The sequence below is a fragment of the Osmia bicornis genome, chromosome 5 (genome assembly GCF_907164935.1).
Source record: "Osmia bicornis bicornis chromosome 5, iOsmBic2.1, whole genome shotgun sequence".
NCBI classification, from domain to species: domain Eukaryota; kingdom Metazoa; phylum Arthropoda; class Insecta; order Hymenoptera; family Megachilidae; genus Osmia; species Osmia bicornis.
The window spans coordinates 6,195,665-6,211,754 of NC_060220.1; the positions used below are offsets into that span (position 1 = coordinate 6,195,665).

General features: G+C 39.7%; 1 protein-coding gene across 1 annotated transcript in view; it reads left to right on the top strand.

Annotated features, from left to right (window-relative positions):
* Positions 1-61: 61 nt before the first annotated feature.
* Positions 62-16,090, top strand: part of LOC114874615 (UPF0489 protein C5orf22 homolog) — a 554,926-nt gene continuing 538,897 nt past the window's right edge. The window contains exons 1-3 of the mRNA XM_029184070.2: positions 62-417; positions 624-769; positions 1,115-1,264. Of these exons, the coding sequence (XP_029039903.2) occupies positions 355-417; positions 624-769; positions 1,115-1,264 (359 nt within the window). The 5' untranslated portion in view covers positions 62-354. The remainder of the gene's footprint in view (positions 418-623; positions 770-1,114; positions 1,265-16,090) is intronic.

The following is a 16,090-nucleotide window of genomic DNA, read 5'->3' on the forward strand; positions in this document are numbered from 1 at the left end:
CATACAAGTGTTAAATGGTTTTATTTATTTGAATATCATATGCCGGTTGTGAGTTAGGGGGATCAGGTTTCTAAGGAGTTTCTTTAAGGGGGACGAGACGAAAAAAACCACCTTACGAAACTCGTCTCGTGAGAATTTGGGGTACGCGCTCGTTGTGTCCGTCCTTTATTCGCAAAATAATCGTTTGAGCAGCCCGCCTAGTATACTTCAGTCGGTCACCACGTGCTTTCGCGTAAAGGAGTCTCCTTAATCGCGTTCGTGAGTGTTGTATGGTGTTAATTAGTAAATTTATCGATCGTTTTCTTTGCAAATTACCTTTGTCTGTGAATATTCGTTTAGTGTGTAATTGGAAATATGTCGTTCTCTAGGAAGTACTTTAAAAGGGTGCCGATTTACGTAGTAGAGGCTCATGACGAAGTAAGTTTTTGAATGATTAACGTCTTTCGAGTTTGTTTACACTGTAACTTGCTCCGTCCAGATTTCTTCTGTAGTATACGCTAGGGGCGCTATAAGCGCTCGAACTACCAATGACGTATCGGTCACGTGACCGATATGCGTTGGAAATTGAAATCAAACAGTGTTAAAGTGCTTTAAAAATTGTGAATTTTGTGATATTTTCTTAGGTTTTACCGTTTATTTACCGTTGTTTGGGATCGAAACACCTTCCGTTTGAAGCAAACGTGTTTGTGCATTTGGATTCTCATCCCGACATGCTTATTCCGAAAACAATGTTGGCGGATACTGTGTGGGACAAGGATGAATTATTCAGGTATTTAAAATTATTGTTCACTTAATAAGTTTTGGTTATTGCATTTAATATATTTGTCGTAATGTATAACATACGAATATACTTATTGAATACATTGAGATGTACATCATATTTGTTGTTTTATTGGTGACATCAGATATCACAGTATCTTAACATGTATTAACATGACAAAAGGGTAGGCGGCCATTTTAGTATGATTTAAAAAGCCAGCACAATTTATGAACAGAGAGTTTTGTTTCCATATTGGTTATTTTTTGAATCAGTTTCTCTCTCCCTCAATATGTTTGACAAATATTTTAATTTTATACATTGCTGAGATTCTAAATTTCGTATTATTATTAACAGTGAAATAAGCATCGAAAATTGGATACTACCTGCTGCGTATGCGGGTCATTTTAAGCACCTCATCTGGGTTAAACCACCGTGGGCAAATCAGATGGCCGATGGCGTAACAACCTTCTTCATCGGCAAGCATAAGGCCAACGGATCAATAAGGTAAGTTTTGAATATTGTTTTATTTTCGTTGCATGTAAAGATGAACTTTATTAAAATAACAAATTATCATTATACCTTTAGAAATTTACAAATGTAAGTCACATGCAGTAGTTAATTATTAAGTTCATATTGATCTTTGCATTAAAAAATTTCCATTCAGAAACTGTTAATACTTAAATGATTGAATATACTTTTTATATTTTTAATACTTTTTTAACTCAATTAAAAAAGTAACTTTCGCTAACATATTTTTCTATAAGAAATATTAATATATAAATCTTGAATGTTATTTCTAGATTGATATAAGGTATAATTATAATTATGTAAGATATAATGTTTGTTATTATAATAAGACTCTAGCATAAAATCAAACCACATCATATGATAAAGTAGATCTGTTTCCTGCAACAGAGATCTTTCTTTTTTAAATTAAAAAATAAAATAGCACTGCACATGGTGATATACCGACAGTGGTAATGAATATCATGAAGCAATTGATCTGTACTAAACAGACCAAGATGTGGTTCAATTTTATTCTAGAGTCTAACTTTCTAAGAAAAATGAAAAATGCATGATGTATATTTAAACATTCATGGGACTGAATGTGTACAGAATTTTTCTTATGTACACAATGGTTAAAGGTAAGACATCGAAAAACAGTATAATTTGATTCGCGACGAGTAAATAAAGCGATGAAAAACCCCCCTTTCCCTCTTTGCTAAAAAGAGAAACACGAAATTGTCGTGTCCCTTGACATAACATTTGCATTTTACAACGTGCAAAATAAGACTAGCAAGTATCCGTGACGAAGCGTAAATTACGTCTTTGAAAGTGAACCAAGCTCGATGTTTCTTTTTAATTATAATGTGCACGCGACGCGTGTAGAGTGTTAGCTAGCAATTCGTACGTTGCACGTCTAGATAAAAACGAAAGAATAAAACACACGCAGTGACGACGATACGCTCATCGTACAGGCAGAGAATTATTTTTCACTTGGCGACACCAGCGAGGGTTAAGTGTCTACTTTCGTGGTGATTAGCATACACGAGCACGCCACCTTCGGTGTACCTTTAGGATAGCCGTAGCATAATGTTACATGTGTCCTTTGGTACCGAGACAAGCATCAGAAAATTGTCGACAGGTGGTACGAGCTTTGGTACCAAGTCTTACCATTACCATTCCATGATCTTAACTCATGCGATGGCTTATTGTCAGTAGAGAATAGAACGCTAACAATGTTTAATTGGAGGGTACGTCACACGTGACCTGTAAAAATATAATTCTATCAATAATTTCTTCGAGATATTCAATTAAAATTTTCTATATTTAATTATTATTATAATACTATTAATATTTTTTTAATATTTTTTTAATCGGTTCTTTGATGTTTGCATTATTTAACATTCGTGTTTTATCCGTTATTTTGCGTCTCTATTCCGTTACAACATTATTATTAAATTCTGTGTAAATACATTATTGAAATTGGAGCTTGTGTATGCGATAAAAGTCATACGGAATCATTACGTGAAACCTAGGTATTGAAAGTCATAACACTACATCGCGAGACCATAATGTACATAAAATATCGTAAGGTTTGAGCATGATTCATGGAGTATACTGGTTTTATTGTTCTGTCAGGCTTCTTTGTATGCGTGTCATTCAACGATATGAATAATTGTTCCTCCATTCTGTACACGAGGCCTAATGCAGATATTTAAACTCGACGGATCGTGTTACATCTATAAAGACGTAACATCGTATTTTGTAACTTGTTCACAATACAATTACCTTTTGACAATAACGCGATACGTTCAATTAACTCAATAGTTTCATTTTGCAATAGTACGGTTTTTAGTATGTATCCATTTAAAATTTTAGATAAATCCATTACATAGTTTATACTCATTTTTCGGGGTTTTTTCTTAACCCTTTTGATTCATCGCTTCACACGGTCAATAAAAATTTCATTATGCATAACTTCCAAGGTAATTACAATTTTGGGTAGTGGTGTTCTCGATCATAATTAGAATAGATACTTATTAATATAATTAAATTTGCGCGTTAGATCGAAAAAGTTAGTCAAGTCTAATAGTTAGGTACTAAAAGAAAAGTAGATCTTGCAATCTTCACGGATATCAGTTTACACGGTAGAAACTTTCTACTTGGAAAGGTAGCAGACGAGTGACGATGAAAAGTTGTCAGAATCTATTAATCTACAATGTAGACTCTACAAAGGAAAGGGTAAAAGTTGGTTGACAAGGTGAGGGGCGGGACGGGAAGGGTAAAAAGAAAATGGGAAGCAAAGTAGCAAAGGGAAGCCGACACGGTGAATCGCGGCGATATCTGCCAAGAAACTGGTGGCCGTGATGTAGCGCTCCGCCAAGACTTGAATTATGTTTCTCGAATTATCGTGGATGTATGCCCGTGTTCCGTGAGTGAATCACGCGAATTATGCCGTTGTCAAGACTTCTCTTCTTCTTGATTTCTTATTCCATGCATATATTTTGATTGTGTCGATAACCGTAGTCTATTGAATTTCTAAAACGGTGATGAGCAATCCTTTCTTGCAATGCATCAAAGTTGAAAATTTAATACTGAAAGAGAGAGTATGAAAAATTAGGAATAGACATTTCTTCAATGAAAAATAACTCATGAAAATGAAGGTGATTAATTTGATGTTGCATTACTTTATAGTTTCGTATATCATGCAAACTTCCTAACTCCTTTTGTAACATATATGATACATATCAAATATCTGCTTTGTTTCGTGATTCTTAATGGTCACTGGCTATTGTACTATGCTCGTAGTATATCTATGCATCACCTGCTTGCAGGTGTTATGCTAATTTTTACTGAACTATGTAGGACAGTCTACTAGGGTAGTCCTACGAAATATGTAAAATTTTTTTTTTATTTTTATGAATTTATAATTCAGGAGTTAAGAGGCTAAGGGTCGTGTAAACAGCTTTTTTTAGCCTGCAAATATTTATGGAAACACCTAAATTATTTTCAACCTAAAAATTAGCGTGCATCAAACGTTGGTAGTTGTAGTGTTAAACAGTAAATATACATATCATTTCTAATTGTTTAAAGTAAAGACGTTCGCTAGTGTTCTGGATGATTAAATATAAGTATAACCATTAAAGTGAATTACGACGGGGACAAAAATTTGCCGGTTAGTAATAATTGTCCCGCCGTATGATCAGACACCGTAGGTAGAATATCGTGGTGATAAGATCTAAAATACGATGCCATCGACCGCTTTTCGTCCAAGTTATACATACGTAATCGCGTGTACCCACGCGCAGGTGCCGATCGGGAGCGGATCGATTTGCATCGACGGCCCGCAGGATGCACCAACTTTTGTTATTTCTGCTTTTTTTGTATGCACTTCGCGTATTCTTTTTAATGACTTAACGCTACCGATGTGCATAATCACCATCCTTTGCCGAGAATGCGCCGCTATGGTAGCCAACACGATACCATTAACCCATTAAGGACCAAGTAGTGAAATAATGCACTTTTTACCCAAAAGATTCTTTAGCCTTAATAAGTCACACAAGAAGGAACAGAAAATTGAATACAACAAATTTTTGAGTAGTAGTTAAGTAAATTAATCGATGATGTCGGTGATGATTTACATAAGGTTGATTTTTTTGGTCATAACGAATTTTCATTGGTCGTTGACTCTCTTTTTCGTGGTCGCGAAGGAAGCTCGATTATAGGGGATCGCGACAATGGACAATGGCGCAATAATCTACAATAGAGATCCGCTTGGAGATTCCGTGCCGAATGAATAGGGCTTCTAGGACAATCATCTCGTAAACTCGGTTTCCTTGCACGCCCCTCTCTTCGTGCCACGTGTTCTTCTGTTCCGTATTTCACGTTTCGTGGACTCGAGAATCTGAATCACCCGTTTATGCGAAAGTGTTCCTAAGTAAGGAAGTTCCCGTTGAGACACCGGCGACCTTACTTACTTGTTTTCTCCTTCCTAAGAAACAACCAGCTACAAATTACACGCTTTGCCAAGCGCGCATACACGCGTGTCTTCAGCTCCTCTGTTGGAGTGTTTAATTCGGCATGGTCTGGCTAATTGCTCGCGATCCTTTTCTTCGATAGCTTCTGGACAAACGTGATCGCCGAGGTTTTCTGCGAAAGAAACTCTATCGAGTAAGAGATTCCTTCGGGTCGCGGTGTAACGATACCTTTTTTACACGGTATTCGCACGAAAACACTTGCGTAATTGGGCCATTTCCGTTGTTCGCGTACAAAGCATTCCTCGAATTTCTGGGAAAAAAGCGCGTCGATGTGACGGAATACGCGATCTGTGTAATGCGTTCCCATAGCAAGTAGTAAATACCAATCGTGGCTGAGACACGACTGGCATCGTCCCCGGTTCTTTGAATACCGCTATGGTAGAAGCACGTCGAGATTTTCAGCCGGTGTCTTAATCGCATAACTTGTTCCTGGTAATGTAAGCGCGTCTTATATTTCCTGCTTTTTTTACCACGGAACGTTTATCACCGCATTAGGAACACCCGAGAAAAGTTCACGGGTTGTAGAACACAAATTGCTCCTCGCTCTGCTGTTTGAATACCCGTCTATGTCGTATCGCAACTGGCTAGCCTCTGAGTTATTCGCAGTTTACGTCGGTTACGTAGATAACTGTCTAGATCACATTCACGCGTGAAATTAGCTTTAACTCAAAGCGGAGCTCGCCTATCTTTTTTCTTTGACTGTTTCTTTCTATAGTTGTGAGTTACACCAACGTAAGCTTCGTGAAATTCAGGATTGTTTAAATTTATTTGTAAAGAATTTTCTAATTGCCACGCTGAAAGTGCATCTATCAATTGAAATCCTGTCGGTATCCTTTAATCTTTTTTTTCATTATCATTATCATCAAACGTGAAACACTTTTTACGGTTGAATTTATCGGTTTGAACGAAGGACGTGTGCAATTAGCATAAACGCCTCGTGCAATTCGAAGGCGTGAAGTCTTAGATCCGAGAAGATAACGCATCGTGACTGCATCAGACTGCATTTGCACGTGCATCGCATTGAATTGGTTCGGCGAGCTCGCGAGATTCTTAGGTGAATGCTAGAGACTGGTGTCGTTCAATTGGTAGCCTTGATTTCTGTGCCATCCAATGGTCGACGATGGCACACGTTCCAAGAAGATGTGGCCCAATTGCTGGCAGAGTAAGAGGATAGGTTGTTGATAGTGGGAGACGTTGCAGTGGATGGTGAACGCAGTTGTCAGCCATCGAGATTTCTTTTGTAGGAAATTCTCTGTCGAACGATGGTTTTTCTTCCTACTTTTCACGTTTCTGTTCATTTTCAATATATTAATTGTTAAGGGAGATAACAATGATCCATACTGTAAATTTATTATATGTATAGTAAATGAAAGATCGTAATTGTAAAAGATCATAATCCATTCTCTTCCAATTATTTCCAAGTACAATATCAATCTTCTCACCATTGAAAATTCTATTTCTCCTGTCGTTTCTCATAATACCAGAAACACATTGTCGGCCTTGGAGGAAATTATCGCTTAACTTACGGTAGAAACGAATTCATTTCGGATTCAATCAGTTCGCAATCGTAGTATCCCTATCCGTTCGCCTATCACGTTCCAATTATTTTCCCCAGCGGTTGGTATCTGATTCCATCAACCGGTCGATCCATCATCATTAACGTAGCTGAATGAAAGCGTACAAGTATATTTTGAGAAACGAAGGGACAATAGGTCAGAATGGCAACGGTTCTTCCTGATGGGGCGGCATAATCAGCAGGAAGAAATAAAAGGGTGTTGCTTTAAAGAGTGTTGGAGGTGATGGCAGGTCAGGGCCGGTAAGGTAGCACAAGAACACGTCTCAAGTCACAGGAGCGTGGGCGCCAGTTGGCATATCACGATCGTCGTCAGGTTGCTCTACACATATCGGTTGTTTCCTAGCGAAAAGACCAAAAGGGGCCGCCATCGGGTTGGACCAATCGCGAGCATGCTTTCTGGCACGATTCGACCCCGAGGAATTAGTAGCGTCGACCTCAGGAAGATCGATTCAGGGATCTCCTACTCCATCGACGATTGATTCGTCTTGATCACACTCGCGATTGATTATTGCCTACGCAAAGTTCCAAGCATTTCTGATCCTTTCTTCCGCGTGTGAACTGGTATTTAATTGCGATCTACTGATAACGACGTTATCGCGACACGTTTGCGCAGCAGGAAATAAATCTTTGATACGAATTTCAATAGATTCAAGTCTGCCTTGCGTCAAACACCGGTTAATCGATTTCGCGATTAGCCTACCAGCGAATAAAATGATAAATTTATAGTCTGCCGGGATAGTTTGATATTTTAAAATGTAATTTTTAATGTCGTTTGTTAACCGTGCTTCGTGGACTTGTTTCCTTGGAATTTAGCAAGCACGCCGTAGCACGCTTAGGCTGTCTTGTTGCGAGATCACGGTTGAAAAACTCGACTGGAAAAACTTGAGCGCGGCAACTTGAATGACAATTAGAGCAGGATCGGCTGGAATTTAGGCCGTTGGCTCCGATCAGGCACGCACGCTTAGCCGGAAGCCTATTAAACTGGAATTTCATAATGGGGGAGTGCCTGCTGACTATAGTTTCGATGAGTTATGCAACTTTCGCTCGTTACAACGAACAATCGGCTCTCCTTCGAATGTGAACTCGAATTACTTAATCATCGTTGTCTTACGGTGATTAAAATGGATTTTTCATTTTCGTAGGGTAAAATGGTCAAACGATGATGAAGTAGATAAATATTCTCACTAATAGGAAAATAAAATTGAATATTTACTATCGATTATTCAATTATATAGGTCAGTGTGTTAAGATCACAGCGGTACACTTTACTTTTCAATTTAAAAGAAATGAAATAAAATTCGTATTCTTGCATATGTTTCGTAAAAAGTTTGATTTTATCTGCATACTTATTACAAAGGCATAAAATTAAATTAAAATTTTCACACCAATTGAATTATCACCGTGGATCATGATGATACAGGTCAGCTTTCAATAGAAGAAGCGGCCGAATAAAACGACTTTTGATATAATAATTATACCATAATTTCCAATTGAAACCAAGCAGGAAGTGCACATGTCCGCGATGCACAATGTAACAAATAATTATGCCTAATTGAAGTTGGTGGATACGAAAGGGTACTCTCTCCGTTTAATTCTTTCAAGTCGGGGCAGATGTTGGTTAAGTAGGGTGTTGTTATGCGGTACGCAAAACTTTCGTAAATGTAATTCCAAGAAATTACAGATACGTTTAAAGGTGAACAGTAAATGCATAAGTCCGCGTTGCCATGAGCACTGCTCGAAGTGGCCTCGCGTTTCCTCCCCCAATTACATTCGATTCTTGGTATTACATACGTTCGCATGACTCGTTTTTAGATTCTTGGACAGAGATACGTGTATTGCCGGGAGGTCTGATCTGGATGATGATGATGATGATGATGATGATGATGATGATGATGATGATGATGATGATGATGATGATGATGATGATGATGATGATGAGGGAGACGGGAATTGCGATCGTGACGGACGGTAAATACGTACATCTGTCCCTGAAGTGTGGTGTGTTGAATTAAGTTGTGTTTACGGTGTGAATGATATCTTGGTAACCACCATGGACACCGTACCAAAATAAGAAAATGTTATTTCAAATAAGCAGCTGTTGTAATTGGGATTACGGAAAGGGATGTAATTGCCGGAATACGTATAACATGTTACGCTGTTAACAAGCCGTATAACCGGAACAATTTTCACTAGTCCTGTATCTTCTTCCTGTGATCGTTCAAATTGAAATTTTGCATTTTGAAAGTTGAACTGTACAGTTTCTGAAGGGGAAGGTGTTTTATTAATATCTAACCTCTTACGGATGAAAGTTCATTTTCCCGTAGGATTCGTGTAGGTTGCGTTCGTTCGATTTGCGTTAAAGCAACAATTTTCGCGTGTAAAATAGAAACGTGTAACGCTTGATAGCTTGTAAGACATACCATTCGATGAAATACGGCGTTGCAGCAACTGGGACAGAAACAAGTGAATCGTATTAACCATCCATTTGCGTATTTTTCACGCCGAAGTATCAGTAATACGTGTATCGTATGCGAGAAACAAACAGTTATGTATACAGGGTGTACAAAAAAAAAAGAGGAATCTTCTACTATCTATCTTTGGTCTTAGGAGAATCTAGGAAGAGCCTTAAGGGAACTTAACTTCATTATAATTTTTTGGGTTTCTTTTAGCATTTTTATTGTTTTGTGTATTATTTATTGTTATGGTATTTATGTTTAGTAAGAAATTTGACTCCAGTGTTCTTGGAACACCCTGTATACCTCGCTTTTCCACCTTTCCAGTTTGCGTGCAGTAAAATCACAGGCTTTAAAGCATTTATTGACTGGCGGTATCGTTCTTCTCTTAATTTATGGAATACAACGAAATAACGCAAGAAATTCTATCGTTTATCTATCCATACATCCTATCACGATTACTCGTATCAGTTTTATTCGATTGAAATATGAAGATAGCGGAATGAACTTTCTCATTTTTCAAGCATATTTACTATGAATAGATGCTAGTATCACGGTGGATAGAAATGAAAGGAAGGCGCATGTATGTAGATTTTTTATGATATTTCTATTCATTCCATCGGATACCTACTAATTACATTTTGAAGTATTAACTCTAGTGCCTAATAACTATGCAGCTGTAAAAATGTGAAGTTAGCGATCAATTTTAATAGTTAAATAATGAAATATTCTATAACGCCCAAGCGTGCACGCTTATGTTTGAATCCTCCGAATGATCGCGCGTAATAGCTGGCTGCTCGATAAAAATAAGAGCACAATATCCTCGGTGCTTGTCCCGGCATCGCGATCCGTTCAATGCACGTTCGAGAATGCCATGTTACAACGAGTTTACTATCTGACTTGGAGCGAGGTCGCTTTGTCAGAAGCAGCCTTGCAAGGCTGATACCGCGTCAACATACCCACGCGGCGAACGGTCATTTTACTTGGCTTCAGAAAAATCACTTCCCACTATAGAAACACCGGTTCGCGACAGAGCAGAAAATGCGCGGCATTCGATTTGCACGTGAGCTGGAAAGTTGGGGGCGAACAACCCCGTTTTTACGTGTCGACGAGGTTCGTTTCACGCTCATGCGGTTACCAATAGTCACGATCGGTCCATATTCAAATACCGGACGGCCATATTCGGGCCCCGGCTCTATTATTACATCAACCAGATGCGTAATAAAACTAACAGGCCCGTTGATTAACAGCTTGGAACTGGAATGCACCATTGTGCAATATCGCTGTTCCTTTTGGAGCATCGTAAATCTGATGCTTGACCAACTGTTGGCTCGAATAGTTTTCTAACCGTCATTGGTCGAAGTATTCATTATTAGGACTCAAAAAATGGAGGTAACCACAAGAAATGGAGGTGTGTTAGAAAATTAACACACGTATCACACGATACCCCATTACACATCGTTTATTTTTTTTATCTTCTGCCCTTTAGAAGTTACAGCTCATTCCGGTTGCAACTGTGACATAATGCATTTATCAGGATTCACTAGTGATTTCTTGTAGTTAGGATCGTCATAGTAAATCCATTTATTTTTATTTCTGTTAACAGTTCTTTCCTTCCTTCTGATCAATGTGAAGCTTATTTGTAATTTTGTACACTTGATTGAGTTACATCTTCGAACAGCAATTCTTCCAAATAACTTACAGTACCACCCATGTACTATGCATACCCCTAATACATATTTACACTAAGATGGATGCTCGCAGCCGATCTAAAGGGAGTTTTCGTCTACAGTCGTTGTTTTCCCCCGTACGAAATTATACGTCGGATTATCTGGTCGTCCGGTTGTCGGCACGGCACTGAAAGCGAACGCACACCGGTTTTTGATCTTACCGCGACGATTTGTACCCGCGATCCACGGTAAGAAGAACGTGCCCCGTTCTCCAGCCAAGCGTTGGGGAAGAGGGGCCTCTCCTATCTCTCTTTCCGTTGCTTTTTCTCCATTCCACGGAGAAGAGAGGAGTCCACTGTTGGGTAAAGATCTGCTGCCGTCTCTCAGCCGTTGACAAATAGTCGTCGTGGTCTTGTCCGCGTATAGAGCTCTGTGCGACCGCCTTCCGCAGCGCGCTTCTCCACCGCAGCTACCGCCATGGTCTTTCGCGATTTCTTTTTCACCCTCGTGCGTTTCACCATGCGCATAATTGCCGGTGGGTGTCTCGCGTGAAATGCAGCTGCGCGCATGCACATTCAGACGTCCGTCAAGACCGGGGACGTTCGTGCGTAGGCAGCCGATGGCACGACGTCGGGGATAAGATCGGCCCCGAGGGCCCGGTGATCGTACCTCCTCTTTTTCTTTTTTCGTTTCTTTTCTTTTCTTTTTCTCGATCTCCGATCGGATCGCAGGAAGAAAGATACCGGCCGAATTGTAAATTCATAATTTCCTTCGAGTATCGCGTTTCTCGTTAACTTGTCTCGTAATCAGTCCGAGCCTGAATTTCGTAAGCATGTCGCTTCAAATTATCCCCGTCTCCTCGTGTCGCACCATGCGACCGGTAATTCCTTCTTTCTCCCTCAGGAAACACCCTTGGATAATTAAAATCAATTTCTTACATAGCTAAATTGCACCGTTCTTTATTTTCCTTTTCGTTCGACCCAAACACGGTTGCAACAATTCAACGTCGCACGACATTATCGGTCGTATAATCCGTCGGAAATGTACGCCTTTATGTCGCGGTACCCTTTTTCAGAAACGACATTAACGTTTCGATGGCGGTACATTTTATGGAATCGATGACTCGAGCAATTTTCGTGCTCGTTTTTATTAAGAGGCTGTTGATAGGGTTATGTTTGAGAGGTTCTGTAATATACATCGTTGAATTGCCAATTGCCATATTCTAATTAGTACCTTTCACGGTAAACTGGTTGTCGAGGTGAAAAGATAAGTATAATAAAGTCACGAATATACGACACTGGCTTTCAGAGTATTAAGGAAATTTAAAAAATCGTCACTTTAATACTTATAAAAATGCTTATAAAAATTCCAGTTATTACCTATCTTGAATACCATTTCCAAAAATAAATCTAAAAATTTGTCTTGTAATATAGAAAGTAAAATTCCTCTTTTAAAAATTGTCATAATCAAAGGATTCGTTATTAGCTTGCCTCTTTAGTTAATACCTGAAGATCGAAAGTGCATCGTTGATAGGGTCAAGTCCCCATAATTCACTAGACCATGTCTCGCCATTTTGCCATACAGTTCATCACGATAATGGCGTGCGTTCTCCCGATTATGCATATAATAAATTTCTGGTAGCTTTGGATGATGCACGTTCTGTTCGTTGGGAGTGTATTAGTCGTCGCTGTAAATCTTGAATTCTTCTTGGCGTTGTGCATGAAACGGTGAGGAAAAATCGCGACGTGCCGGCCGAGAAAACGGTGCCGGAAACGAGCCGCGCATGAGAAAGCAAGAGGGCAAAGAGTAAAAGCGGATCGAGAGGAGGAGAGTTCGTCCAGCGTAAAATTCTTGACGGAAATTTCGGTCGAACGGGTCTGTGAGAGAGGCGATGATGGATCACCGGCTTATCCGTACCTCTTCGTCCTCCAACAATCTCGTAATTTCAGAAGCACGTAATTTTCCGCGAAATTACGAGCCTCCAGGCTCGTTCTCAAAGATCCGAGATTCATAGCGCTGTCGCTAGAGAGGAGTCTCCTTTTTTCCTCCATTTCGCGATGTACTTTGATGCGTTTCCCCGAAATCTTCGCCGAACTTTAGAGCGAATCCATTAGCGGGTGACAGGATACAAAATTAACCGTGGTGAGAGGTAACGCTATTAAGAGGGCTCGCTAAGATTTATATTTGCGAGGTTTGACTGGTTTTCGCGTTCCAACCTTGCAAGATGATCGTTTGATTTATGTAAAAGGGTGAAATTGCTTTAACGCTGTTGTATATTAAAAATCGCGTTGTTTTTGCTTCCTTTCTATTTTTAAAGACAAAAGCGTTGCGACATTTATTCTATGTCGACCAGTGTCTAACAAAGATAGACACACGTACATATCTAACAGTGAACGCCGTTGTGTCACGTTTAGAATAATGAAGTTGACGGGTGGTATCTTTCCCAATCCATCGGCGCTGAATTTATTCTGGCTGATGTCCTCCTTCATTCATTCTCGGATAAGCATATAATTGATTGTGAAGCGTGTAATTTATTCGTTCGTCCAAGTGAGTTACATTGTAACATGAAACACAAAGACCATGGATCTTGAACGCTATCCCAGCCAGTATTATTAGACCTCTATTTTCAGCGTTGGCGAACGCCACCAGGGAGAATTATCGCCTAAACAGCTCTTGAATTTCACCGAACGACCACCACGTAATTATTTCGAACCATTAACACCCACACCAACTAATTAAGGAGACATTGTTGCTTGTACGATGATGCATAGTCACTTTGGTTGATGCATGTTTCCAATAAACGTGGACACTATTATTTATTTAATCACAGGAATTGTTTATAATAACTTAATTTATGAAGCAGTTCTATTAATTTAAAAGGTATCTTCCATCAGACTTATGATGTATTTTAACTATTAAACAACGGACCATGGAGAGAGTCACAAAATTCTTTCTCAATTAATTTTTGGCTGTAAACAATAAAAGCCAAATTCTAAATTCTAAAATAAAGGTTCTCCTTTTCTTTCTTGGAAAATAAATCTATGCGATCAGGTTTCAATACAAGGTTCTAGCATCTGTGTTTATTTTAAATAGACTATACATCTTCATACGATAATTCTTCGTGAAGTTCTGGTAAAATTATCCGGCTCCTATTTCATCGTACAGATTTGGATGTTAATATTTCCCAGACGTCAGGCAGCTCATAGATCGTTTCTTCCATTCGTTACTAGCATTCCCGGATTCTCGTAGCGAAAGGTTGCTCCCTGAGTTATTGCCGGTGCATCGATCCGAGTTTTCACTTTAACTTGACCGGCTATAGTACCGCGACATTCCGTTGCTCGCGATCGCTGTGCAGCTTGTTTATTATGCGTTTGTCTTACTTACGCACCGTTCGCGATTTATGATCGAAACAGCTAAGTTTTCCGCGAATCCCTAACCTGGGATTTCTTGCTCGTAAACGCTAACGAACTCCGTAATTTTCGAATGTATATGCGCAAGAAAGGAAAATTACTCATTGTTTTAGATTTTATCTTCTCTTGCTGCTTAAACGATTGCAGCTAATTCATAAACCTGAAATAAATAGGTTACTCTTTGCAATTATGCTTCCTTTTTTTAATACCAGAACAATTTGCGACATTTAACGTGCTTTTGCATGCTATACACTTTCAGTCGTCAGTGTTTCCGCGAAACGATGCAAGCTGATTTAATCTAGCGTTTATCACGAAGAAAGAACGGAAACGCGGTTTACTCGGTTTCTTCTGGTTCAGTCGTATCGGGTAACCCGGTTGCTCCCTTGATAGCATATCGTAATTAACGACTAATTACCGCGGCGGCTACTTATTTAATAGAGTTGGAGTCTTTTCTCGGGATCCACCTCATCCAGCGGGATCAACTCGAAAGCGTTCTGGTTAGCGTTAATTAGTCGCGCTTGCCTCGACCTTCGGTGTACCTTGTTAATTATCGTCTAAGCGATCTTCCGGATCTATTCAACCTTCCTCCGGGCTTCTTGAAAGGGTCCGGAGCCAACGGCGAGACAAGATTCTAGCCGACGACGACCGCGAACGTAGGACATATTTATTTCACCGGGTGCCGGTTCAATTCTTCTCTCCCACGGTAACGCATCCGTGGCTTGCTTTCCATTTTCGCGGGTGCCACGTTTAACCCGTGCGCCGGTGTTAATCGACAGTACTGGCAATTAACCGTTGACGTATCGCCACTCGTGCTGAATGCGAGAATCGATCAGCGTAGCTTCTACGGGCTAAAGGTTCGCCGGTGCGTCAGAGACAGCCGTGGGGAACACCGCCATTGTCCCTTACAATTTACGCAATAATTACAAAATCGTCGCTTCACGAGAGAATTTCTGTCGATCATGTATTCCCTAACTCGAGCAATATTTAATTCATCGTCATACATAAACCTCCCAGAAAGGCATTCGTCTCCTCGTCCAACCAACGCATTGCCTTTGAACCAAGTTCGAACACATCCGGTTGCATAAAGGTCTCGGCTTATTATTCTTCCTTCGTCGAACGGTCTTGTAGTCGTGCGGTTTGAAGAGAAAATCTAACAGCTTCCCTAGCGTTCCACGTGGGCGAATGTATACCGAAGATGGTCTTTAAGAAGTGAATCGTCGGTGCCTAGGCAAACAATTCAACTTATCTTATGAATCAACGTTGATTCTTGGGAACGGAGTTGTTCATCGAGCATCGGTGCCCTCGCCTCGGTAGTCGGTAAGATTCGAAAATAAAGGGGAAAAAAGAGGGAAACGTTACTTGAGAAAGTAAACGACTACGCGGTTAGCGAGCGGATGCTAAACCGTCTGTGACACGGGTATTCGATTAACCCCGTGAACTCTGTCTAATGCTCTAAAGAAACGACGAATATCTTCTTCGTATTTGGGTTTCACCTTATTTGCTATCATTTTCTTAGTTTCAATTGATTTGGAGATATTTCATTTCATATACTTGGATCCTACTTCTATTTAAAAATAATTGTTTTTCCTTTTATTTATAAATTGCTGGAAAGTGTCCAGTAAGATTGGAAGGTATCGTAATTGTCCCCAGACAATTAACCGGTGTGGATAATCGTTCAAT